This window comes from Protopterus annectens, chromosome 7.part1 (assembly GCF_019279795.1).
Source record: "Protopterus annectens isolate FY-2018-M chromosome 7.part1, PAN1.0, whole genome shotgun sequence".
NCBI lineage: Eukaryota > Metazoa > Chordata > Ceratodontiformes > Protopteridae > Protopterus > Protopterus annectens.
In genome coordinates, this window is record NC_056740.1 from 182,232,886 (window position 1) to 182,260,855 (window position 27,970).

The following is a 27,970-nucleotide window of genomic DNA, read 5'->3' on the forward strand; positions in this document are numbered from 1 at the left end:
GGCTGTGCTTAAAAAGGGATGATGAGGTACTCTGCTTGATGTGGAGAAGGAGTCATTTACACAGATGGGGGTGTCTCTGAGACACAAATCTGTCCCACCAAAACGTCCTATTGATATCACAGAACAGGTTAAGGTCACGTGTATGGATTACTCCAGTGGAGCGTGACTTGCGGATATGCAGCAGTCCCATCAAGGCGTGGTCTGAGATTGCTTTGTATGCCAGACAGAGGTCACCTCTGAGGAGTCTGTATGAAACTAAATAGAGGGACGGGGCTTTTAGCCTATCTGTGTAGGTTAGATGTTTGAGGCCCTGGATTCTCCTGATGAGGAACCTCTGTGGTCTCTCCAGCTGCTGCATGTGCTTTGCGAGGTACATGCCGAAGGGGGCATTGTACTCAATAATTGGCCTTATATAGCATGAATTTCTATGGGCAGTCCTAATTACTAATATATTTATTTTATCAAACTTCTAACTTTTTGGGTTTTATTGGTTTTCTATAGTCTATTTCTTTCATTGATCTTAACATGTCTGTTCATCTTTATTAAATCAAGCAACTCTTCTCTTAGATCATTTTCTACTGCACTGCGGGAATATTCTTTGTTGCCCATTTCCTGTGAGTATTCTATAGATAGTTCCACAGCATATTCCTGCACCACATTCTCTTTGGTTTCATCCTGTGTCTGCCATTGTTCTTTCGTATGGGAACTCACAGGCCTATCACCTCACAATATTGGTTGAGTCAGAGTTGCCACAGTTTCCTGTTCCTCCCCTTGCTGGCAATTCCATCTGAAAGTTTGTATTGGTTTCCCATGGAAGGCCACAAAGTTTCTTCATCTGGCAACTGATCAGATATTTCCCACTCCACTGGTTTTGCCTTAATTTGGGGATCCATGTATTGTTTTCTGAGTCAGATTTTCTACACTAAATCCTTCACTTCTCAAGTAATCCATAAATGCAGTTTTGATTTCTTTAACCTCTCCATTACTAATGATCTTTTCTACTTTTCCTCTTTGTTTTCTTATTTTTCGTATTGTAAAATTGTCCATGTCTGGATGCCTTTGCCTATATTTCTCTTCAAATATCTTTGGCGATGCTCTTTTTGTATTGATTAGTTTTGCTTTCTCCTTTGCATAAATATTACACCATATTAAATCTCTTTTTCTTTCCCATGTCCATATTTCTTCTTCAGATGTCTCCTTACCCTCTTGTTTCCTCCTTACTTTGGGGACTCATTCTTCTATCATGCTGTTATATAACCTGTATTAGTTTTGCTAAACTAAAGCCTTCACTTTACAAGTATTGCATAACTTCAGATTCTATTTTTTTATTCTTTTTGTTGTGAAATTTTCCATATCTGGATGCCATTGCTTGTATTTCTCTTTGAATATCTTTGGGGCTGTATTTTTTGTGTTGATTAATTAGCTTTCTGCTTTTCATAAATATTGCACCATATCAGACCTCTCTTTCTTTCCCATGTCCATATTTCTTTTTTACACCTTTCAAAAGTTTGTGGATTTTGTTCTTTATATTTTCTGGCTTCCTCAGTTATTTCTTTTTCCAAACGGACCATGGTTTCTTGATCTATATAATGTTTTTCATAAATCTGTTGTATTAATGAACACACATTTTTATTTTAAGCTTCTGACAGTTTTTTCTTGTGGAAGTATTTTTCTTTCTTTTAATTTTTCTCTTAATCTTTTTTTTTTATATATATATAAATTCTGTCTGGAAATTCAGGGCTTTTTGCATAATAGTTACAATACATAATTTCTTTATTCTCCTCAACAGTCCACGCTATCGTCTTTATGGCTCTTTTTTGGCCAGTCAATTTTTGTGTTTTTTGTGGACTGCTGCTTCCTTCTACAACAAGGGGGCCATCCTTCCTCAGGCCCAGGCTTGGCCTAGTCCCATTGTAGGAATGTTTCCGTGTCCTGAAGATTCTACATTTTCATTTTTTCCAGTGCTGGCACAAGTGCACCTACCAGGACTAGGCACTTTTTTATCCTGGGTCTTCTGTACCCAACTATCTTTTTTATTTTTTAACCTACTTCTGTCCATGATATATGCTATATAAAATACAGTCAAATATCAGTGTCATCTTGGCGAGATTTTATAAAAAACTTGCCTCGGGGAGAAGAATAGCACCTCTCTGTTTATTTCTCTGTCTTTCTCTCTCTTCTCTTGGTCTTTTCACCTTCTTAGAGGAGACGCATGCCTCACATACTGAGTATTAAAGGACTTTACAATATCTGAAATTCTGCTTAGTGTACCCCTACCCACTACCTGAACAAAGGAGGGCATTCACCATTAGTAAAAAATAATATCAATCATACATACCTTGAGGCATAACAACTTCACAACTTCAAATGTCAAAGATACAAATACCAGTGGAATGAACTTTGTCTCAATCAAACTCAGCCAATCAATCCGTACTTTCAAGAAGGAAATGGATGCTTCATATGCATCTGTAAGATGCATCATGGGATCTGGGGCATCAGGATCTTAAATAGCCAATAGGATTTGCTTGTTCATCAAACCTATGAACCTTTAACACATTTGATTCTGATTTAAATATCCAAATCAGTAATCACACATACACGCATTCACCTTTTTTGTTTTACACACTGTGTACAAAATCATGTGTTCATTTTTTAAATATAATAATTTTTTTTATTAAGGAACTGGTCATCATGGTCTATTATCAGCCACAGCCTGGGCTGCAAGGCAAGGTAAATGCAATTTATGTGAACATTTTAGAGTGGTCAATCAAACTAGTATATTTTTGGAGGAAACTAGAGAAAACCACCAAAGAGACAAGGAGAATATAGAGACATCACATAGATATTGACCTTACATCAGGACTGAACCTCAGACTGTGGAGATGAGAGAAAGAGATCCTTAACTCTGAAGACTGTACTGCATCACAATCTGTAACATACAAACCATAGCATCTCCTGGTACCATCCTGGTTTACCCTACTTCATTTTCTGTGCTTTCACTTCTACATTACCATTATCTGTAGTGCTTCAGTCACAGTTTTAATCATTATTCAGAAATGATATAGACAGGCTACCAATTAGAGATTTCTTGCCTGTCTTCTTCCTATGCCTCTCAACTTTAAATTCACCAAAGTTTATGATAAGATGCATGGTAAGTGAGCAAATTGTGTGACACATTATCATATTTGTAGAGGGATCTTCAAAGAAAAACCAAAATGACTGACATACCGCTTTAGGTGTGACTGTTGAGAACTGTGCTGCATTCTTCCACAAGAACTTTATTTACTTACTTAGATTTAGATTTTTTTGTTTCCTGCCAAAACTGACTGTCACCAGTCATGCCTCAGATGCCCTCCTTGTTCCTCTGCTTTAACTTTCACCTGCATCTGTCCAACGTACCCCTCATGGACCATATCCGCCTGCAGTGGAGAAATCTCAGTGATTGGGAAAGTGCATGTGGGAGAGATCCGGGCATCCTGGTATGACACCATCATGAAAACTGTGCAGGGCTTTTTAGCAGACTCTTTCCACTATCATACACAGTACCCAGTCTGCACACACTGCTGGATTAGAGTCTTTTATCTACATTGAGAGGTACTAGTTCTTGACTGGAACACCCCCCCCCCCTTTCCTGCTGGTATACGTGAGGTGCCAAAATATTGTCAGTCCCCATTTCCCCACCCAGTACATCATATGCCACACTCTGTACCTGTCACTTTTTTTCTAACCATTTGTTTCTGTTTGGCAGTTTTCCATTTTTCGTATGTAAAACTAAATAAATACAGTCTATCTTTTTCCAGCATCACCTCTTTTCTCATTTCCTTTATAACTTTTTTAACCATGGAAGAGCCCATCACAGAGTATACCACTGTGAAGTATGCAGAGACCAAGAGAGCTAAAAATGAAATCCATTTCTTGAAAAGTCAGTTTAACAAAGACGCACAAAATGCACATTCATATCATTATAAACATAATTTCCAGTGGGATATATAGCTTGTTGCATCCAGCAAACAGAACCCAGTACCTTCGGTACCCCCCACCCCTAACTTTATTCTTAACCCTAAATCTAACCCTAAATAGCATAGCTTAGCTCCAGCTCTATCCTTTATTTGAACCCCTATCCCATAACCTAAGTCCAGCCTAACACAACCGACTTTTGCACATGCTAAGCAGATGCAATAGTCTGACTGGCATTTTATTAATTGTGACATTTATCCAGGGTAAATTCAGTAAAATGGCCTGAATTAAATAGCATTTAATGATTGTTGAGGAACAGTCTGAAAACTAATTTTATATTGAAGGCTGAATGAAATAAGACATGCAGCATCTGTATGAATTTAATTGGAGCATTAGTTAGTTTACAGTAAACTGAACTTTTTTTTACTTTGAGATAGCCTAGTCCTGCAGACTTAACGGGACAGTATAAGTAGCCAGGAATCTTGTGGATGACAGTTACCGTCCTGCTCTTACCACTGTTCTCCATAATTATCTTTCAAATTGACCACTATGATCAAATAACTAAAACTCATTTCTGTTCATAAGCCCCACAATACAACCGGCTAATACCTGTACTCTAACTGTATGGCAAAAGACTTGGAATTCAGTCCTGACAGCAGCCAGGTTCTCACCAAGTATTCAAACTTTTCAAGTCTTCATCGAAAACTTTCCTCTGGAATATTAGGCTGTACTTATGCTCTACACCTGGCTAGTAGCACATGCTTACCTCTTACCTCCACCTTTTTTACTCTCACATTTCTTTCCTTATCTGTATTGCTATACCTTTTGTATCTTCTCCTCCTCCCTTTCCTGCATTTTAGTCACTATAACTCGCTATAGTAAAACCTCCCTAGCTGTCTCACTCCACATAAACAAATGTTTATCCAGATCCTAACTAACACTCCTTTTGCAGTTACTTACCCCCATTTTTCCTTTGTTTTAATTTTCATCAGTGACTGAACTTTATTTCTTCATACAGAAATATGCATGCTATTTTTCTAACAGAATATCACATATTAAATAATTATAAAAAAAATGTCTTTACTAATGAAACTGTTTTAATATTGATGTAATGGAGCTTTACTCCCCCAGGCATCTGCTGAAAGAGGATTTTGTCCAGTTTGACTTTTCCAGTAAACAAATGCCAATAAATAATTAAATAAGTAAATACTGTAGTGATTTTGTTTTCTTTTTTAACATTTGGCCACTGCTTTTTATACGTGTTTATTTATTTTCAGTTTGGGGCTCCAGGGCTTCATCATGTATCCATCTGCTTTCTCCTTCCTGGGAGAAGCTGTAGCTTTCATAACTGTGGCTGGGCTAAGTATTTTTTGTTATGCATCTACCTTTGACCTACATGCATCTAACTAGTGGTCTAGGGGTTAGACATGTAATAGGCTCAGAGGAGATATGTCACTTATTTATGTAAGTAATGTAACTCCTCACAAAGCCTTGTCTCCCCTTTTTGCTAGATACTTCAGCTGTGTCTCAGCTGTCCAGTGTGGGACGTGCTTCCTTTACCTGGACCCTGCGAGAGAAAACTATGGACAGCCACATCAGCTTCATATATGAATGATCAAGACATGATTGCTTAAAGAAAATCTGATTAATTGTAACTGATTAATAAAAACTAAACTGGCCACCCCCTTTAATTATAGAACAAGTTCTCTAAGCCCTCTCAAAAACTCACTATGCCTCATCCATAAGCCTGGATAACATACTTGGTTGCCTGATTATTGGTGCCAAATATGGCTTATCTAACCCCCTACATAACCTCTTTTACCTAAGTCTATCCACTGGTTATGTACGTGAAAACTGGAAAACTGCCGAAATTGGCAAACCATCGATCCTGGTAGCTATAAACCTCTTTAACCTCTTTTATGCATTTATAGTGGTTATGCAGTAGATACAACATACCTGTACCTGGCCAATGCCTTTGGCACTATTCTCCATGTGGACATTATTGACAAACCTGTAAATCTGAATATGAATCCTTATTTTGTGTTATAGATAGCTAACTGGTTGTCTGACAGAACCCATGTGGTTACAGTAGCAAGTGCTTCTTCTGAAAGAAACAAAGTTATCACTGGTGTGCCATAGGGCTCAATGCTGGTAAGTTACTGATGTGGCATCTGTTTGTCAGATCTTTATGCCAACACTCATGGCCAATGATAATCTAAGTTTGCAGGCAACTGTAAATTGAGAATTGTTATTCAGTCTTCTAATGACTCACAATTGCTCCAACAGGGGTTACACCATGTTAACAATGGAAATGTAAAAAAGGTAACAAAAGTAATTTTGGTAAACAAAACATTTTCCCATACCATATATGTGACATACCCCTCTAATCAGACAGTGTCATAAAAGATGTAGACTCGCTTCTTGATAATGCCTTATCTTTTGACCATCACATTTAAGCAGTAGCTCAAAAATCCTTCCATCTGGCTCATCTAAATTCCAAAGGCATCTTCTCTAGATTCAAAGAAGCCTTAGTCCCCCTTTACTTGTATATCATCAGATTAATTATTGAGCAGAATATTCTTTGGGCATGCATTTGTCTAAGCATATCACCCAACTTGAAATACCTCTGAGATTCCTGACTACAGAAGTACCTCACAAAGAGGATTACTGGCCTCAAACAAATGCTGTACACTGACCATCTCAAAAAACTCTAGGTTTACTCCATAGCATATCACCTATTCCGAGGTGATCTCTGCCTAACATGTAAAGCTATGTCAAACCCAGAGCTGTTGGACATGCTACACCTAAAGAAATCCCAATCCCTCCGAGCTACACGCTCTAGGGACCTAAACATTGTCACCACAATAAACAGGACATGCTGGAGGGATAGATTCCTGTCCCAGAGACTTCCCATACTTTGAAGCTGGCTACCCATCTATGTCAAGCAAAGTTCTTCATTAGCACTCTTCAAGAAAAATCTTGATGAGTGGATGGGAAATAGGAAATACACCCCGGGGATCACTTCTGTGTCTCTGCTTGACAGTGGCACAGTAAAATAACTTTCTTGGGTGGCATAAGTCAGGGAACCTTGTTGGCTAGGCTTATGTAGGCCCTTGGGCCGATAGCCTAGTACCTACCTATGAACCTATGAACTAAAAAGATCAGTAGCCTCAAAGATCTTAGCTATTCAGACAGACTGGCTCCTCTCCATACTCAAGTTTGTTATAGATTCCTCCATGGTGTTCATTGTCTAGCCTTTAGAGACATGGTTCCTCAAATTCCCAGTTAAAGGAACTAAACCTTCATCAACAGATAAATGTTGGTGTGATAGATTCATATCCAAACATGTCCCCCACCCCTTACATGTCAAGCAGAGTAGTACCCTTCTGACATTTTAGATAAACTACTTAATTGGATAGGAAGCCTCAACTTCTTCACCTGGTCTATTTTGGGACTGTAGACACATTTTTTGTAAGGCCTATTGGCTAGGCTTGTAATGGCCTACAAACTAATTACCTAGTACATACAATACCTATGAAACAACACCCTGTCCCCACCACACCCAGTAACATAGTTGCACAAAAGTGAGGAAGGGGGTCCCAAACCTGTGCACAATGGTCTCACATTAACATCACTCACACTGTTAGATAGAAGCCTCGACACAATGAGAACAAAATCAAACAGTTGTGATTGGACAGTAAGCACCTGATCCGCTCGTGCAAATGTAGGACAACCAGCTTATACCCCCCCACCAGTAAGCCAATCCACTCACACTCAGCACACTAGTCATACACAAGCAGCACTAAAAAAGGACAACATTCTCTTCTGCCAGCACAACAACCTGCATTTCATATTTGCACGAATTTCTACCAAGTTTTCAAAATCCATATTGCAATACTACTACATAAAATTGCATGGAATTTGTCGTATTACATCAAATCATACAGAATTTCTTTCTCATAATGTCTCTTTGTGTTGTTCTAAATGTACTTTATTTGCTGTACTGTATTTAGAATAGAGTTTGCTTCATATGCACACAAAATAATGATAGTATATGTGCATAATATCTAAATGTCAGTCATACAATTATTAGTAAATTCTCAGAATTTCAGCACCTGAAACCTGAATTTCATTTTACGCTTCATATGTCGGTGTCCTTATAATTATACCCTTTTTTCTTTGTCTTCCTTAGTTGAGACAAGAGCAGCTGGATTGTGGAGCTGCCCATCTTCATCATCCACTGGCCATAAAAGGGCCACTTAAAGCACGTCCCTTGTTTCAGTACCAATGGCTGACATCAGTGGTGGCATCCAGTGTTAATGATCATGTTGTCGTGTTCCTTGGGACAGCTAATGGACAACTTCTAAAGGTAAGGGTCGAACCAGTACTTAGTTTTAACAGACGATACACAGCTTTGGTTTTTAACCGTAATTATTTATATCTTGTTACGTATGGTTTCTTACTTACTCAGCTTCCCGTTTCCTTCACATCCATAGAGGCATACCATGAGTCCCTGCTGTAAGCAGCACCTTTCATTCAGAGCATCTTTAAGGGGGTATGACCTTAATGTCCTTCAAATACTGGGCCCATGTATGCTGAGGTCAGCTTTCTACAGGGCAGCAGTTTCTACTGCTTCCTTACAGTCACCCTGGGATTCTGGTCATTTAATACAAGTCCATTACCTCACACATTGAGTGCATGGTTTGCAATGTCAGAAAAAATGCACTGGCACAGTTGTAATGTCAGTGCTGTTCATTTGGTTATATTGCATCAGTATAAGTTGACAGTCAACTTCATAAAGCACATATTAGTGCAAAAGCTCTTGTTCTTGTATTGTAATAAATTGTTCATTGGCCTGTTTCTCAGCCCTGGTTTTCTGTTTTGGAACCAGATTTTTTTTCTGGTTAACCAAGATTTGCTGAGTGCCATTCCTGATCTTTTATTATAACAGAACTGTAACTGTCACTGTGCTTTTCTAATATTATACTTTGCAACTACTGAAATATTTGTAAAACCTGAAAAACATTGCAAAAACATATTTCCTAGTGTGTCCTCTATTCTGGCATATTTCTAACATATGAAAAATGTTGCAAAATTATATTTGCTAGGGGTTGTTCAACACCCCACCACCACCACCACCACCACCACCATACCATCTGCTGTGGCCTTCCTATATAGCCTTTGAACCACTTTCTTACTTCCAACTGTGTTTTTTCTTTTACAATGTATGGAAGTGAACTGTTTTTTAAAGCTGTGTTAATACTGTTTATTCTGCAAGGCTATCAGATGAGACTCACAAGTGGTTACTAACAATAAGAGTCAGTAGCTGCTGCAAGCACTTGTGCAAGACCTGTACACTACAAACTCAATGACTTAGCAGAAGGGGGAGATGAGCAGAACCTACACTGCTGTGAGCTGGATGCTTGTTCTACACATTTGTTGCTATCTGACAGTTAGGGCAAGAGAGGCTATAGCCCCAGGCATAAAATGTTGTGGGTGCGATAAGCCAATCCCAATCGCTCTTTAATATAATGATGGCTTTTAAAAGTTAGTATTGCATTTACAGTCAAACCTGAAAGCTCTAGTGCTCCGTGTTTAGTCTAAACTGTAGCAACTGCTTGCTACATTGTAGAAAACATTTGCTACAGTTTAAAAGTTAAAAAAAATAATATATATATATATATATATATATATATATATATATATGTGTGTGTGTGTCTGTATTTTTTTTTAACTAAAACATGAATGTTGTAAGAGCTGTATGCAGGCAGGGTATAAAAAAACTGTAGCAACTGTGTGCTATATGTGTAGCTAGCAGTTTGCTAGAGTTTAAAAAGAAATTTTTTGTTTTTACAAAACTAAAACATAAGTGCTGTAGTGCAGGCAGGGTATAAGCTACCGTATTTCCCCCGAAAATAAGACCGGGTCTTATACTCTTTCCCCCACCGAAATACACATTAGGGCTTATTATCAGGGGATGCCTTATTTACCCCCCCCCCGTACAACAATCTACATTTATTCATTATTCATGTACAAAAATCGACATTTATTCAAGTACACAAATCGACATTTATTCATCTACATAAATTAACATATATTTGGTACTTTTCTGTTATTGGACAACAGTTCTAAGTAACATGTTAACAGTCGTGTGAGAATTCTACATAAACAGTGCAACAAACATTTCAGCTTCAGAATATCTACACCTTGGCTTTCGCAGTGCAATATTTCATGCTTAACAGAAAGTGCAGAAAAATCTCAATACATGTGTACTGGAGGAGGGGAATAAAACTGAAAGCAGAAGCAATCCATTCTGTTGCCCCGATAATGGAAAAGTTATTCAAATACAGTCATGTTATCTTCTTCTGGAACATTGTCATAGGTCTCCAACCCCCAATTCCGGCCTGAATTTCTTGCTACTCCATTTCCTGTAGAACCATTGGCCCCAATCTGTCATGCCTAGCAATAGAGCTGTCCTTAAATGACCACTGCTTGTCCAAGTATCCTGCTCGTAGTGCATTGGCAACACAGCTGTCAGTGATTTTATCCCATGAATTTTTCACCCAAGTCACGAGCTCTTGCAGGCTATGCTTCACAAAGTTTCCATGCTGATTTCTCTCCATTCTATTTTCAATGCAGTCATTGAGTTCCATGTGCAAATGGTCCTTGAATGGCTTGTTTATTGCAATATCAAGAGTCTGGAGATAGGCAGTCATTCCCGTGGGAATCATTATTTGATCTAGTCTTCTCTGTACAAGGAATTTCTTAATTTCTTTAGCGCGGTGAGTGCTGAATGAATCCCAGACTTGCAGACCTCTTTTGCCACCTCGCAAAACAAGTGGCAGCATTAAATCAACCCACTTCCTTATAACTGCTTGTGTGCACCAGGCTTTTTCGGTTTCAAGAACGTAAATGCCTGAAACAGGTTCAATCTTATCTTTCTTGCCCTTACTAATGATTAGAGGTGGAGTTTTCTTACCATCTAGATGAATTGCCAAAAATACAGGTAACACGTGCACTCTCGTAACCAGTGGAGGGAATGTAGGTTGACGAGATACCACTCTGATCAACTGTTGTTTGAAATCCGTGGCCCATAAACACTGCAGTTTCATCCATAGCAATCATGTTGGAGAGTTGGTATTTAGAAAAGTTGATGCCATCAACAAAGGACTTGAACGCAAGTGCACATTTAATAACTTCAGTATCTTCCAGCTTGAACAGTGTTGTCGATCTTCTTAGAGACAGTTCATATCGCTGAAGGAAGCCACCCAGCCAATGTTGTGATGCTTTGAATTCTTCTGGGAATATTTCTAACTGTGGTGCCATTGCAAGGGCAAATGTTTGAATATCAGCCCTGCGCACAACCAAAGCCTTTGCTCTCCTGTTAGCAATCCATTGACAGATGATGTCTTCCAACTCAGGAAATAATGGTTGCAGACCTGATCCACACTTGCACTGCTTAGCATTTCCCTCATCGGCCTGTTAACTGAGGTTATCATACGCTGCATGCCATTTGTAGACCATTCGGAGATCTAACTTCTCTTTGCAGAAAGCCTTCAGATTCTTTCCCCAGGAGTTCTCCACGATTCCTTTCTTGTACTCGATGGAATAGCTCTTTCTTTTTGCACTCATCTTGTCACGGGGGGGGGGGTTAACTGAAGACTTACGAGACCGGACTGGCAATACAAAATGGTGACGGTTAAGAAGACACAACCACAGCCATTTGTTATCAAGTGCGCACGCTTTACGCGCATTGTCTGTACTTTTCCAATCAAAGCACACCTGCTAGTGTTTATGGGCCAAGGAGCTCAACCGCCAAGTGTGAGTGATGATTAGGGTTACAGTAAGAATTGTGGAAGACTCCCAGGGAAAGAATCTTATGACTTTCTGCAAAGAGAAGAAGTTGGGTGTCCGAATGGTCCGAAAATGGTGAGCAGAGTACGATAACCTCAGTCAATGGGTGTTAATAATATTATTTTATAATTCAACACGTCTGTCGTGTGTTGTTGATGATCTTAACTGGGGCTTATTTTTGGGGTAGGGCTTATATCATGACCACCTTGGAAAACCATGCTAGGCCTTATTCTCTGGTTATGTCTTATTTACAAAGAAATACAGTATAACAACTATTTGCCACAGTTTAAAAATATTTTTTTAAACTAAAACATGAGTGCTGAAGCTCTCCATGCAGACAGGTTTAAAATGTAGCAACTTATGGCTTATTACAGAGAAGTGTTTAACTTAAAGAACTGAGGGGGTGGGGCACTGGTTCATAGTGCCGGCACAGAGCCCTAACTGAACCAGCTATACTTCTGATATCGACATACATCTATATATGTAATTTCATCTAAAGCTCAACTTATCTAAACACAGCAACACAGCTTATCGAACATAGCTTATCTAAACTCATTTCACCCAAACTAGCAAAACTAAAAAAAAATGATCTTGTGCTTTGTAAAGTTTTTTTGAAGATCTGGTGATGAACTTCCAGGGCTTTTTTCCCTTTCTTCCTCTGTACTGGGCCCATGCACGGTGAGATCAGCTCTCTACAGACCAGCACTGATACTGCTGGTACTACAGATGTTTGGCTTGCCCACCTGCACAATGGTGAGATCAGTTTTCTACAGAACAACGTATTTATTACAGGTATGCCAGATGTTTGGCTTGCCCTCCCTGCAGAAAATATTTTTCTATGCTTTTTTTTTTTTTGAGCTAATAAAACAGGAACAAACCACTTGCTGACAAACAGGATAAACGCCCAGTGCTCCAGAAAAACTTGAATAATATTAATGAAACCAAAAGGAGCAACTAGGCTGATGCAGAGTCACAAGTAGAAATGAAAGGCAAAATCCTCAGGTTAAAATCCAAATGAAAGGCAAAATCCTCAGGTTAAAATTAAAATTAAAGTTGGATTTTAACCTGAGGATTTTGCCTTTCATTTGGATTTTAACCTGAGTATTTTGCCTTTCATTTCTACTTGTGACTCTGCTTTTTTTTTTTTTTGAGTTTAGCTGGTTTAGATGAAATATGTTTAAATAAGTTATGTTTAGTATATATAATAATATTCCTTTAAATACCAATGAACTATAATCACCATAAAATGAAATACATTGTGAGACGTCATTAATTATCTCTTTCATTGAAACACAAAAATAACCAAGTAATGTGATCACAAATGAAACAAATGTATTTAATTTCTGATCAACTAAAAGAACCAAAAACCTTGCTTTTACATGGGGGACTTACACCCCCGGAAATTAAATATACCATCTCCACTGTCACACAACTGCAAAGAAAGAGGATAACTCCAGAAATTATATTACAGTCAAACTAATGCAGTTTGACTGCAGTATAATTCAACTGCTACAACCACTGATGAAATCTTACTAGAAATCATAACACATGATGAATACATACTGAAACAAAATCAATTGCAGCTATATATACATACATGTATATATATATATATATATATATATATATATATATATATATATATATACACACACACACACACACACACACACACACACACACACACACGCTGAAACAAAATCAACTGCAGCTATATATATATATATATATATATATATATATATATATATATATATATATATATATATATATATACATATATACACATGCTGAAACAAAATCAACAGCAGCTATATAGCTATATGTATATGTATACACACACACACACACACACACACACACACACACACACACACACACACACACACACACACGCACACATACACACACACATTTGCAACAATAGTAAAGTCCTCGCCCTAATCTCCATATTAAATAATTTGCAAATAAAAACACAGTGCCTGCCCGCAGTCTTATGTCAAGGTTATCGTCTGATTATACCCTTCTAAATGTCACCACAATGTAAGGTTGCTTGGGAAAGTTGCACTTTGTTGGATTCTGAGCTGAATCCTTGGCACTTTTGAATACTGCCCAATATGTCCTACCAAAAAGACCCTTCTGTCTCTACTGGTAATGGCTCTACCTTCTATCCAAAAACAGCCCCCTCAACTTCTACTGAAAGGCACCTAGCAGCGCCCTTTGCATTGGGGAAAGTCATATGAGAATTTGCACTGGCCCTATATGAACCTAGCCATTACAGCATAAGGTAGGGAGGATACAATATTAGGAAAAGTTGAACTTGTCAGGAACATATATTGTGTGTTTCATACATGTAAATTAGTGACAATTAACATTAAAGTAGTAGATAAGCTTTTTTAAATGAAATACGATGTGTGGTTTGCAATGTATGCTTAATATATCATTAAATATATCATTAAAACTCTTCCAAGACCATCAGCTCTTAAGATAGCACAGCAGTTACAAAGAGTGCGCTCGTCAGTCCTTCGAAGTTTGTACTGACAGTTTATTATTAAAAATTAAATGTTTGACACCATCTAATGAATGTCTCTTGTGATGTTTATAGTTCTGTGCTGTGCAAACCATAGGAAAGATGACAGCTTTATACCTTTTCCTGTTTACAGTGGGTTATTTATGCGGTACGTCCTGTAAAATATTCATCAAACAGAGAAACAGGTGTTATATAAAAATACAGCAAATAAAACAACTAGTTAAGCAGTAAAAACACTCATCCTTTTTCTTATTAATTTAACTGTGGCATACATATAAAAAGTAAACAGAGGGAATATGGAAAGGAAGCAAAGCAGATTAAAGTAAATAATAAGGTATTGTCATTTATAGGATTTAATTTAAATAAAAAAAACATTCTTAAAATAAACAGCGCTACTTCATGAACATGATACTTTGGGGATTTAGTTTGGCTTGATTCTGTACAATGCAAAGATAATTTTACATATATATATATATATATATATAGAGAGAGAGAGAGAGATAGCTAGACTGATATGTATGTATGTCGTCTGTGCATATAATTTTGGCAAACAAGGATATATGAGAAAAGAGAAAGTAACAGGTGCTCAGTGACTGAACATGTTCTGTTGAATATCTTCCTAATGTTTCTTCTTGGGGCATCAATGATGTAAGACAGTGCTGTGCTAAGTCAACGTTTGGCTTTCTTTACTGCATGCTGATACCCTCCAACACAATGGGAAGTTCTTGGTGCTTTTCTACAAATCTGTAGTCTCTAGGAACATCTCTCAGAACTTGCTGTCAATTCATTTTTTTATCTTGTCTCATGGAGAATAAGAAATGTACCATAGAAAATGACATAATGAGACTAAAATACCTAAAGATCAATCTAAATGATCATGCATAATTTTAAATGACATATGTCTTTCAAGATGGTCACTAGTATTTTGCCGAACAACTTGTATCTGTAGGTGGCAGTAGTGGAAGTTGTTGCTGGTATGTTGACCATCCTCACCTGTGTATTTCTGATAGTACCATAAATGTGTTAGACGGTTACCTTTAGCACTTACCACATGGCATTTTTTGGCTATTTTCTCTAGAAAAACAAGTGAAATATCCTCTATTAAAGGTACTGGTATCAGGGAAAGATGTGTAGTACCGCCTTGCTATGAGACAGCTGCACTGCATAAGCCCTTTGAAAATCTTCTCATCACTTTATTTGATGCTACTTAGAAGGTATTGAGGATGGTGCAGGGTAAATGCAGATCATGGCTTTCTAACCCGAGTCACTGCAGGCAATTTAGGGTTCACTCCACCAGGGACTCTTTCTTTGCATAGCCCATACTATGAGGCAAAATCTTGTATTGGGAAGTTTAAATACTTACGAATAAAATGCACAGTTTCTTCTCCAGCAGAAGCTACCATCAGATAACAAGGATTTTAAATATGTGACAGTCCATAACCCCTGATAGCATGAATGCTTTAGATGTCTATTTTTCCAGATAGCTACATTTCAAAATGAAGAGACTCTGATAGGAAATTCCCAGTGATTCATACTGTAATAGAATTATCACATAGCAGTTGACATAATTTATACTGAACATCTTGTAGGCTTCTGTTATATTATAAACCATGACAGACAAATGCCTTAATAAAGTATATCAGGGCTAATGAGACAGGGAGGTTAATTTCAGACACTTGTTGATATTTCTGTGTAGTGTTGCCTGATATATTTAGATCCCTATCTGAGAGAGCCAAGCGCTTACTAAAGAAATGATCCACTGTGAGAGTCAAGTGCTTACTAAAGAAATAATTCACTGCTGTTCCACAAAAGCAAAATGCCCTAAATATGGTTGCATGGCATCAATTGTAAATCTACAAATGTACTCAAATGGAAAGCAGTTTTATGCAGTTGTTAATAACAGACAAAAAGAAATAAAAAATAAATAAATAAATAAAATTATGAAAAGCATTTTTTTTTTGTAGAGAGGCAGGTACCCTTGCACATTCCAACCCCTTTACTTTATTATTCACACTGTAAGGTTGCTCCAACAAGGGAAAGTGTGAACACTTATTAAATAAAAGAAAATGGATTGCTGTTTGCCTGAGAGGCTGCATTCTCTGAGTTCACTAAATTACATACAGTTTTCATTTGCACCCTGCAAATGTGTACAAACAAAGTGTAGTAAGTAAGCACACTTAAGCAAAAAACTTTGTGAGAAATTAAAACTGAGCATTCAGGTATGGAGCTTCTAAAGCCAACTCCTTTGAAACTAATTATCCAACTCTAAAGGCCTTCAGTAGTGATATTTCCTGAGATTTCCACCTCTGATAGCCCCAGCACAGCTCACTTCTGAAATGTCTTCAGCTTCTGACCTTATGAGTGCAGAACTAAAATCAGAGAAAGCAAACCCAGACTTCAGTGTACAGCTCATTTTTTAAATTATGTACCTTCAACTCTGTGTGCTATACTGCCAGGCAGATTTTAGCAATATAACAATGACATTTTAGACATATTGTATATGTTCCTTTCGTTCGCAGTTTAGTATACATTTTGATGTAAGATAAATGCAATGTATGCATGATATTTAGTGACTTCACTAATAATACTGGCATTTAAAAGCGATAAAACCATGCTAACCTGCTGACACTCGTGCCTGCTTACTGTTTGCAGCAGCAGTTTAAACTAGACATCCTTTTTAACGAGTAGCCTGTGCAGGATAGATGTGTTAGTAGGAGACATAAGGAGTAAAAAAACTGAGCCCTTAGCCTGATATAGGCACAATGTCTTCTATGTAAAATGAAATGTACTTTGAATTTCCAACTCTTTGCAACAACTAGTTTGCTATATGAATACACTGGAGTTGATGACTCTGAAAAGTAGGATGTCTGAGGTTTTAAGCATAACCAGCAATTCTAGTATTTCATCTTAGTCAACGACTATTAGTTCATAGGTGTGTGCCTAGGATTACCCTGGCATTGTGCCACCCAACCTTAGCTCCCAGTGCCTTTGTCGAATAGAGCCACTGGAGTGATCCCTGGGGTGAATTTTCTATTTCCCATCCACCCATCAAGATTTTTCTTGAAAAGGGCCAGTGAGGTGCTCTGTTTGACATGTATGAGATGTCTATTCCATAGCATGGGCAGTCTCTGGGTTATGAAGCTGACCCTCCAGCATGTTCTGTTGATTGTGGTAATGAGGTTGAGGTCTCTGGAGCATGCGGTGTGGAGGGATTGGGATTTCTTTAGATGTAACATTTCTAACAGAGCTGGGTCAGACATGGCTTTGTAAGTCAAGCAGAGCTCGCCTCTAAGTTGGCGATGTGAGACAGAGAATAGTTGGAGCTTTTTGAGTCTGTCCATATAAGATTCTCTTTGTGAGGTACTTTTGCGGCTTCTGCAGTTGTTGCAGGTGTCTAGTGAGGTACATGCCAAATGGGTCATTGTACTCGATGATTGGCCTAATGAGGGAAGAGTAGAGGGAAACAATGACCTCTTTCTTCCTGGATTCAAAACCCTTAGTAATGAGATGTGCTACATAGAAGGACTTTCTGACCATAGTGGCAATGTGGTGGTCAAAAGAGAGGTTGCTGTCCACCTGTGTTCCCAGATCTCTTATAACGCCTTCTGTGTTCAGTGGACTACCATTGATGTGGTAATTCATGGAAACTGTTTTTTTCCAAAGGGGATGATGACACATTTTTTGGCACTCAGCTTAAGGCCATGGTTCTGACACCAGTCGTTGGTCTCGGCAAGGCCTTTCTGTAAAATGTCAACATCACTTGGGAAGTTAATAATAGCTCCCAACTTACAATCTTGGGACTTCACCTTATTCTGAATCAGTTTCCTCCTTCTGTTGTAGAGTTTGTTTATGGGAAGGGGCCACCAGATTGGCTTCCTTTTTTGGAGGAGAGCGTCTTGTTTCTATTGAGTATGGAGAGATCCATGCATTTATGTACATGTTCATACAGTGCATTGGTGTATGATTCGGCAGTCATGCAACTATTCTCCATTTGCATGGGTGCCGTGAAGTTAGCCACCTCTGTTTTTAGGAGCCCAAAGTTTGCTATGGAGAAGTTTTTCATGGTGGTTACCTTTGTGTGTGTGTGGGGGGGGGGGGTGGATTTCCAAGGTGATTAGTTTGTGGTCAGATCTAACCAGGGAGGAGTTGACTATTGGTGTAGAGCAATGGTCACCCATGTTAGTAATGACCAGGTGAAGAATGTAGCTACCTCTAGTGGGGATAAGAACGAGCTGGTCCAGGGCATTGGGATTAATGAATTCCAGGAAACGTTGGGTAAGTGTATTGGTGCATACGTAGTTTTCCCAGTTAATGGAGAGTAAAAAAATAAAATAAATAAATAAATAATTGAAGTCCCCCAGTATGAGAGTGTTAGTTTGGACCCTAATATTCTCCAGGGTGCTTAGGAACATGGAGTGTGAGTCTTGGGACATGGTTGGGGACCTTTAGCAGGCTACAACCTGAATCGCTGTCTTACCCAGTGTTAGCTGCACCTGAAGTAACTCTGATGCATTATGTTGGGCTACCAGTCTGGAGGTGTGTGCATCCTTTATGAATATGGAAGAGTTCCTGTCACATAGTCAAACTTTTGCAAGTTTGAACCACATATGGTTGAGACCATATGTTCGAATTTGTAAAAGTTCGAGCGTGTGACTGGAAATCTCCAAAATCTGAGGTTTCCATTCACTTCAATGTGGTGTGATCTCGGAGTTGGTATATTTAAGTAGCGGGGGTGGGGTCAGGGGGGTTTGCCCTCCTGCTTACAACAATTTATTTTTTTGTACATTGTGTTTTTATTTTATTTTTTTTCCATAGTCGAAGGTCTGTAACTTTGAACATAATGGTTCAACCATTAGGTGTTCGGAGTTATGGAACTTCGACTATCTGATATAGACCCATATGGAAACACCACCACCTTTGGCACTTTGGTCCATGTTCTAGGGCCTAAAGGTGTGGAATGGGTTATAGCCTGGAAGTTCAGGGGTGCTTTCTGCTGCTTTGAACCAGGTCTCTGTTACAGCACAAATGTCAATCTTCTTCATTTTAAGGAGTGCTTCGATGAGTGCATTTTGAGATTTAGGCTTCTAGCGTTGAGCAGCATGACCTTCAGATTGCACCTGCCTCCAGTGCTTCAACACTTATGTCCCCAAAACCACACCCTCTCTAGCATTCAGCCTATCTGAACAATCCCCACCCACCTCCTCATCCACTAACTCCTCCTGTTTCCACTACCCAGGACCATCCCCTTACCTATTCTTCCCTTCCCTTCCCTTCCCTCCTTCCCCATTCTTACTACCAAAGACCACACACCACTTTACCTTCTGCTAGTTCCTTCTCCCCTCTGCACATCTTCACTGCATACTATAACCTTACACTACCATACAAATCAAATCTACACATACTCTACCATTAATATGTCTATCTTTCCTCCTCTACTGCCTACTCTATCTTACCAGACTACCTGACTTTTATTACTTCCCTCTGTATCATACAACTTCAATACAAGCCCTAAAAGAATCTCACCTCTCAACTTATATCTCTCCTCACCTCTATTACTATAATGACTCTCTCCTCCTTACTAGAAATATTCTTCCTAATATCTGTAATACAGTCCCAATCCCTCACAATCCATACCTCTCCAGCTACCCTGCTCTCAACTCCAACTCCAAAGAATCGAAAGACCTTGTCTCCTTCCTACTCCAACTAATCTTTATCCTCCTCTCTGGTGATATACATCCTAATCCTGGACCCTCAGACAACCATGCTTCTAAGCCAAACTTGTCTTCATCACCCTTTCACCATAAATCTCTCCTTTTTGCTACCATTAACACCCAAGGTTTATGCAATAAACATCCTACCCTTACCACCCTGACATTCTGTCTATCACCAAAACATGGCTAAAACCCCACATAAAAGATTCCGAAATTACCCCTCCCAGCTACAAGATCATAAGAAATGACAGAACTCTAAAGAAAGGTGGTGCAGTAGCCTTACTTTTCTCCTCCTCCCTAACAGTGACACCCTTTACCAAGCCTATACCCCAGTTCGCAACAACTGAACTAACCCTAGCCCTCCTAAAAATTAATAACGATAAAATTATATGTATAATTGCCCTTTATATTCCACCAGGAAATAACATCCCCATTCTTGAAGATATCCTCTCTTGGTTCTCTTCTGATATATGCAATAAAACTATACTCCTAGGTGATGTAAATATTAACTGGACTTCTGCTCAATCACCTCAGAATATAACCTATACAGCTACACCCAAATAATTACCACTACAACCAGATTTAATAAAGATAACTCTGGTAGTATTCTGGACTGGATATTAGTTTCTCACCCCAACTCCATTTCTGACAGTGGCACCCTACCCGACTCCCTCAGCAATCATCTCGCTGCCTTTGCTCGTCGCTTACCTACTTCCCTCCATCTTCACCACAACTACATCACAACTCGTACCCTAAAAAGCTTCAACCCTCTAGCTTTCTCTGACTCACTAAAACAATATGAACTGGAACCCTGTAAAAACCCTCCCTCTTGACGACGCTGTTACATACTTCAATACTACATTAAATAACCTACTAGATAGCTTTGCTCCCTCCAGAACTAAAAGAATCAAAACTAAATCCACCCGTTGGCTAACTAAAGCAACTATTACACTCATGCATCTCAGAGATAAATCTTGGAAGCATTACCAAAAATCTAAAACAGCTAATACCCTTACTGAGTATAAGCAACTTCATAATAAAGTGAAAAAAGAAATTGCTTTAGTCCGGAAGTCCTACTACTCCAAGCTTCAAAACAATGAGAGATCCAACCCCCAACATTTTTGGAACAGTATATCTGCTCTCCTCTCTCCTGGCAAAAAAGACAATCTCTACCCTGACCCTAACTCTCCAGATCATATCTTAGCTATGGAAAATCAGTACCAACACAAGAGAAAACTACTGACCAAACTGCAGAAGTGGATAAGAGAACGACTCCAAAAAGAAACCACTGGTAGTCCACAATATAAGGCACAAAAATAAACCACTGGTAGTCCACAAATAAAAGTTTATTGTAAGATAAAAAGTGGTAAGCACTTTCGTCCCATCAATAGAACTTCATCAGACAATATTTAATTAACAAACAGCATTTTTAAAGACTGTCACACAAATCACATGTTATTAAACCACCCCCCTTTAAAGTCAATGAACACAAAACTAAAATACATATTATACTATAAATATATAAACATATTTAAAAACATATAAAACCAAATACACCCTTTGTATAATATTGAATAATAAATAAATACTATCTTCTAAGTGCTCTCAGTTTTAAAATGGAATTAATACAAAGGCATTCATTTAAACCTGGCCAATTGCTGGCATTTAATAGTAGCTGCCAGTATAATTCTGTCCTTGTTAATAAAACAGACCGAGCACCATCGCTAATGTTCATATCAATGCTGTCAATTACAAAAAACAAAAGGAATATTCACTGTTTACAGAGATATGTTTATATAATGAATTGGTATCTTTACAAGTTCTTATTTCATATAAATGCTCATACACTGTGTTTTTTAATTTCCTATCTGTTTTACCAATGTAAAAACAATTACATTGGTTGCAAAGAGCACAATATATAATTCATTCAGAATTACAGTTATATTTATGCTTAATGTGAATATCCATATTGTTAACTCTAAAAACAGGTCCTTCCTTAATATGAGTACAATACTTACACATGCCACATTTGGTCATCCATCCATTTTTATTGGTATTAGTTAGATACTGTCCTTTTTCAAAGGAATTCTTTAAATTTCTACCCCTTTTAAAAATTACAATAGGCCTTTTATCAATGTGTAATCTCACACTTCTATCATGAACCAAAATGGACCAATTCTTATTCAAAATACTTCTAATAACTAAGCTATCTATTGTGAAAGTAGTGATAAAAGAAGTGTTATAATTTACATCTACACATTCACCATTAAGGACTGTAGTATTGAACACACAGTCTTCATTTGTTAAAATTTCTACTAAAAGGGGAGTATAAAAATTCCTTTCCCTTTTGTTAAGTACTTCGAAAATAACTTCATTTACCAATTTTAATGGATACCCTCTCTTTAAAAACATATCCTTTAAGGTGTCACATTCATTAAAAAAATCCTCAAACATTGATACCATACGGGCAGCCCACACAAGCTGTCCCTTTATAATGGTTCTTTTTTGCTTTTGAGGATGAATACTTGTAAAATGTAATAGTAAATTGGAATAAGTATTCTTTCTATGTATTCTTGATATAAACCTTTTGTGCTGGTAATCCTTAATTAACATAGTATCCAAAAATGCAATCTCATCCAAATTAAATTGATGTGTAAACTTTAAAAATGAGGTAGTCGAATCAATATATTTTATAAAATCACTAATAATGCCATCAGGTCTATCCCATAGTATAAAAAGGTCATCGAGGAAACGTGTGTAGTATCTAATATATTTAGAAAAATTGGAACAAAAAAGATATTTCTTTTCCCATTGTAAAACTACTATATTTGCATATAAGCCCCCACATGCTGATCCCATGGCTACCCCTTCTTGTTGAAGGAAGATTTCATTATTAAATAAAATGAAATTTTTCTTTAATATAGTGTCCATCAGCTGTGTATACATAATCACATCAAAATGTTCAACTTTCTTTTCATAGAAATATTCATTGAACCATTCTAAACCTTCCTGATGGGGGATTATTGAATATAAATCCTTTATACCTACAGTCAGTAACATATAAGACTCCTTGAAGGGAATTCTGTTAATTTCTTTCAAAAATCCCCATGAATCTTTACGTATATGTGGTTCTTGGTACATGAATTTCTTTAAGCTTGGAATATATGTATTTCGCTAGGGGTTGTATAATCGAACCCTTGGAATCTATAATGGGACGCATGGGGGGTTTGTGTTAAGTCTGTGTGTAGTTTTGGAAGACCATATATGACCGCTAATCTGGGGTGCATAACTGTTAAATAATTCAGGACATCAATACGTATAAATCCATCAATGAATAAGTCCTGCAATTCATTCTTGATTTTTAAGTAAGCACCATTCACCTCACTAATAGAGGACTTGGTATATGCTTTCCCATTAAGTATAAATAGCATTTTTCTGCTATAGTCTTCCAAATTCATGAGAACTACTCCACCTTCTTTATCAGGTTTCATTATTCTAGCCTTATCTAGAAACCCCTTAATTTCTTTGATAATGGTGTCTTCACGAATATTGTAATCATCCCCTTTTCGATAACTAGAAAGTAAAGCTCCAATGTCCAGTTCACATATTTTTTTCAAATAATGTGACCATTGGATGCAAGGGGGGATTGTATACACTAGATATAGCCAAAGGGTGAGTGGATTGAATGGGAAAGAAATTCTGAAATAAGACCTTAAAGTTAATTTTCCGGGTGTATAATTTCAAATCGATCAGAGTCTCTGCTATATTACTACATTGCCAAGGAGCATAAGAAAATCCTTTTGAGAAAACATCACATTGCTCTTTATTGAGTTCAACATTTGAAAAATTGTATACTTTGAAATCACCCGAGCTATTAGTTAGAATGCGACAAATTGGTAAAACATGGTCATTATTACTAGTTGAATGTTTCACTACCGCCTATATTATTAGATACAGAATTCATACTATAATCTTTTTCCTGTTCGACCAATTCCTGTTGTGGTAATTCCTCCCACCCCTGTTGGTATTCATACCCCCCTCCCTCTTTTCCATTGATTGCTGGTGTGGGGGTGTGTTGGATAATTCTCTTCCCTCAAATTGTTCATTTGGGGGGTTTTGTTTTTCAATCGCTCTGAGCGTCTTGGGGGAGTATTCTTCTTCGTCTAAAAAATAATCATCTTCACCTACTTCATGTATGAAATTGGCCTGAGGACCATTGTTAACATTGGCATTCACATTTTCTTGATTATTATATTTATTACCCCACTCTTGGGATGGTGGTGGGTTAGGATTAGATTCAGTAATTTGTGCACACAGACAGTATATAGACTTCAAAAGTGAGCATTTTGGGATTTTTAAGAGTATTGATGAGTTGAGTAATAATATTAAGTTTCATAAAATTAAAAAATTAAACAGAGACAAAATGGAATATAGTAAGGGCATTGCATATCCTAATCCACCACCATCCCAAGAGTTGGGTAATAAATATAATAATCAAGAAAATGTGAATGCCAATGTTAACAATGGTCCTCAGGCCAATTTCATACATGAAGTAGGTAAAGATGATTAATTTTTAAATGAAGAAGAATAGCCCCCAAGACGCTCAGAGAGATTGAAAAATAAAACCCCCCAAATTAGCAATTTGAGGGAAGAGAATTATCCAACACATCCCCACACCAGCAATCAATGGAACAGAGGGAGGGGGATATGAATACCAACAGGAGTGGGAGGAATTTCCGCAACAGGAATTGGTTGAACAGGAAAAAGATTATAGTATGAATTCTGTATCTAATAATATAGGCAGTAGTGAAACACATTCAACTAGCAATAATGACCATGTTTTACCAATTTGTCGCATTCTAACTAATAGCTCGGGTGATTTCAAAGTATACAATTTTTCAAATGTTGAACTCAATAAAGTGCAATTTGATGTTTTCTCAAAAGGATTTTCTTATGTTCCTTGGCAACGTAGTAATATAGCAGAGACGTTGATGGATTTGAAATTATACACCCGTAAAATTAACTTTAAAGTCTTATTTCAGAATTCCTTTCCCATTCAATCCACTAACCCTTTGGCTATATCTAGTGTATACAATCCCCCCTTGTGTCCGATGGTCACATTATTTGAAAACAATATGTGAACTGGACATTAGAGCTTTACTTTCTAGTCATCGAAAAGGGGACAATTATAATATTCGTGAAGACACCATTATCAAAGAAATTAAGGGGGTTCTAGATAAGGCTAGAATAATGAAACCTGATAAAGGAGGTGGAGTAGTTCTCATGAGTTTGGAAGACTATAACAGAAAAATGCTATTTATACTTAGTGGGAAAGCATATACAAAGTCCTCTATTAGTGTGGTGAATGGTGCTTACTTAAAAATCAAGACTGAATTGCAGGACTTATTCATTGATGGATTTATAAGTATTGATGTCCTGAATTATTTAACAGTTATGCACCCCAGATTAGCGGTCATATTTGGTCTTCCAAAACTACACAAAGACTTAACACAACCCCCCCATGTGACCCATTGTAGATTCCAAGGGTTCTATTACACAACCCCTAGTGAAATACATAGATTCCAAGCTTAAGAAATTCATGTACCAAGAACCACATATATGTAAAGATTCATGGGGATTTTTAAAAGAAATTAACAGAATTCCCTTCAAGGGGTCTTATATGTTATTGACTGTAGATATAAAGGATTTATATTCAGTAATCCCCCATCAGGAAGGTTTAGAATGGTTCAATGAATATTTATATGAAAAGAAAGTTGAACATTTTGATGTGATTGTGTATACACAGCTGATGGACACTATATTAAAGAACAATTTCATTTTGTTTAATAATGAAATCTTCCTTCAACAAGAAGGGGTAGCCATGGGATCAGCATGTGGGGGCTTATATGCAAATGTAGTAGTTTTACAATGGGAAAAGAAATATCATTTTGTTCCAATTTTTATAAATATATTAGATACTACACACGTTTCCTCTATGACCTTTTTATCCTATGGGATGGACTTTATGGCATTATTAGTGATTTTATAAAATATATTGATTCAACTACCTCATTTTTAAAGTTTACACATCAATTTAATTTGGATGAGATTGCATTTTTGGATATTATATTAATTAAGGATTACCAGCACAAAAGGTTTATATCAAGAATACATAGAAAGAATACTTATTCCTATTCACTATTACATTTTACCAGTATTCCTCCTCAAAAGCAAAAAAGAACCATTATAAAGGGACAGCTTGTGCAGGCTGCCCGTATGATATCAATGTTTGAGGATTTTTTTAATGAATGTGGCACCTTAAACGATATGTTTTTAAAGAGAGGGTATCCATTAAAATTGGTAAATGAAGTTATTTTCGAAGTACTTAACAAAAGAGAAAGGAATTTTTATACCCCCCTTTTAGTAGAAATTTTAACAAATGAAGACTATGTGTTCAATACTACCGTCCTTAATGGTGAATGTGTAGATGTAAATTATAACACTTCTTTTATCACTACTTTCACAATAGATAGCTTAGTTATTAGAAGTATTTTGAATAAGAATTGGTCCATTTTGGTTCATGATAAAAGTGCGAGATTACACATTGCTAAAAGGCCTATTATAATCTTTAAAAGGGGTAGAAATTTAAAGAATTCCTTTGAAAAAGGGCAGTATCTAACTAATACCAATAAAAATGGACGGATGACCAAATGTGGCATGTGTAGGTATTGTACTCATATTAAAGAAGGACCTGTTTTTAGAGTTAACAATATGGATATTCCATTAAGCATAAATATCTGTAATTCTGAACGAATTATATGTTGTGCTCATTGCAGCCAATGTAATTGTTTTTACATTGGTAAAACAGATAGGAAATTTAAAAAAACAGAGTGTATGAGCATTTATATGAAATAAGAACTTGTAAAGATACCAGTTCATTATATAAACATATCTCTGTAAACAGTGAACATTCCTTTTGTTTCTTTGGAATTGACAGCATTGATATGAACATTAGGGGTGGTGCTTGGTCTGTTTTATTAGAAAGGAGATAATTATACTGGCAGCTACTATTAAATGCCAGCAATTGGCCAGGTTTAAATGAATGCATTTCTATTAATTCCATTTTAAAACTGAGAGCACTTAGAAGATAGTATTTATTTATTTATTATTCAATATTATACAAAGGATGTATTTGGTTTTATATGTTTTTAAATGTGTTTATATATTTATAGTATATGTATTTTAGTTTTGTGTTCATTGACTTTAAAGAGGGGTGGTTTAATAACGTGATTTGTGTGATAGTCTTTAAAAATGCTGTTTGTTAATTAAAAATTGTCTGATGATGTTCTAGTGATGGGACAAAAGCGCTTACCGCTTTTTATCTTACAATAAAATCTTTATTTGTGGACTACCAGTGGATTATTTTTGTGCCTTATATTGTGGACTACCAGTGGTTTCATTTTGGAGTCATTCTCTTAATCATATCTTAGCTACTCAATTCAACTCTTTCTTTATTGATTCAATAGCCAAGCTCAGTACATCATTCTCCAGTAACACTTCCACTCCACCCTCATCCCACACCCTCAACTCTAGTCCCACTGATATCAACATTACTCATATCCCCCTCTTTACCATACAACCTGTCTCTCTACACACCATAAAAAAACTTCTACTAAAACTAAAACCATGTACTCATGCCCCAGACAAGCTTCCAACTAACTAATGACATAGCCCTTCCCATCCCTATACCTATCAACTGTTCAATCCAAGAATCCTATGTACCCCTCCTCTGGAAGAAAGCATTCATCATTTCATTCCACAAAGGAGGCAACAATACTGAAATCTCCAACTTCCATCCTATAACCTTCCTGTCGCCTATTTCAAAAGTTCTTGAAAAATGCATACACTTGCAACTCCT

The 27,970-nt window shown here is 37.2% G+C and overlaps 1 protein-coding gene across 2 annotated transcripts in view; it reads left to right on the forward strand.

The window, feature by feature from the left end:
* The window catches only part of PLXND1 (plexin D1), an 817,829-nt gene that overhangs the window by 173,615 nt on the left and 616,244 nt on the right, over window positions 1-27,970 (forward strand). For both annotated transcript variants that reach the window (XM_044078628.1, XM_044078629.1), the window contains exon 2: window positions 8,150-8,326. In XM_044078628.1, coding sequence (XP_043934563.1) covers window positions 8,150-8,326 — 177 coding nt within the window. The remainder of the gene's footprint in view (window positions 1-8,149; window positions 8,327-27,970) is intronic.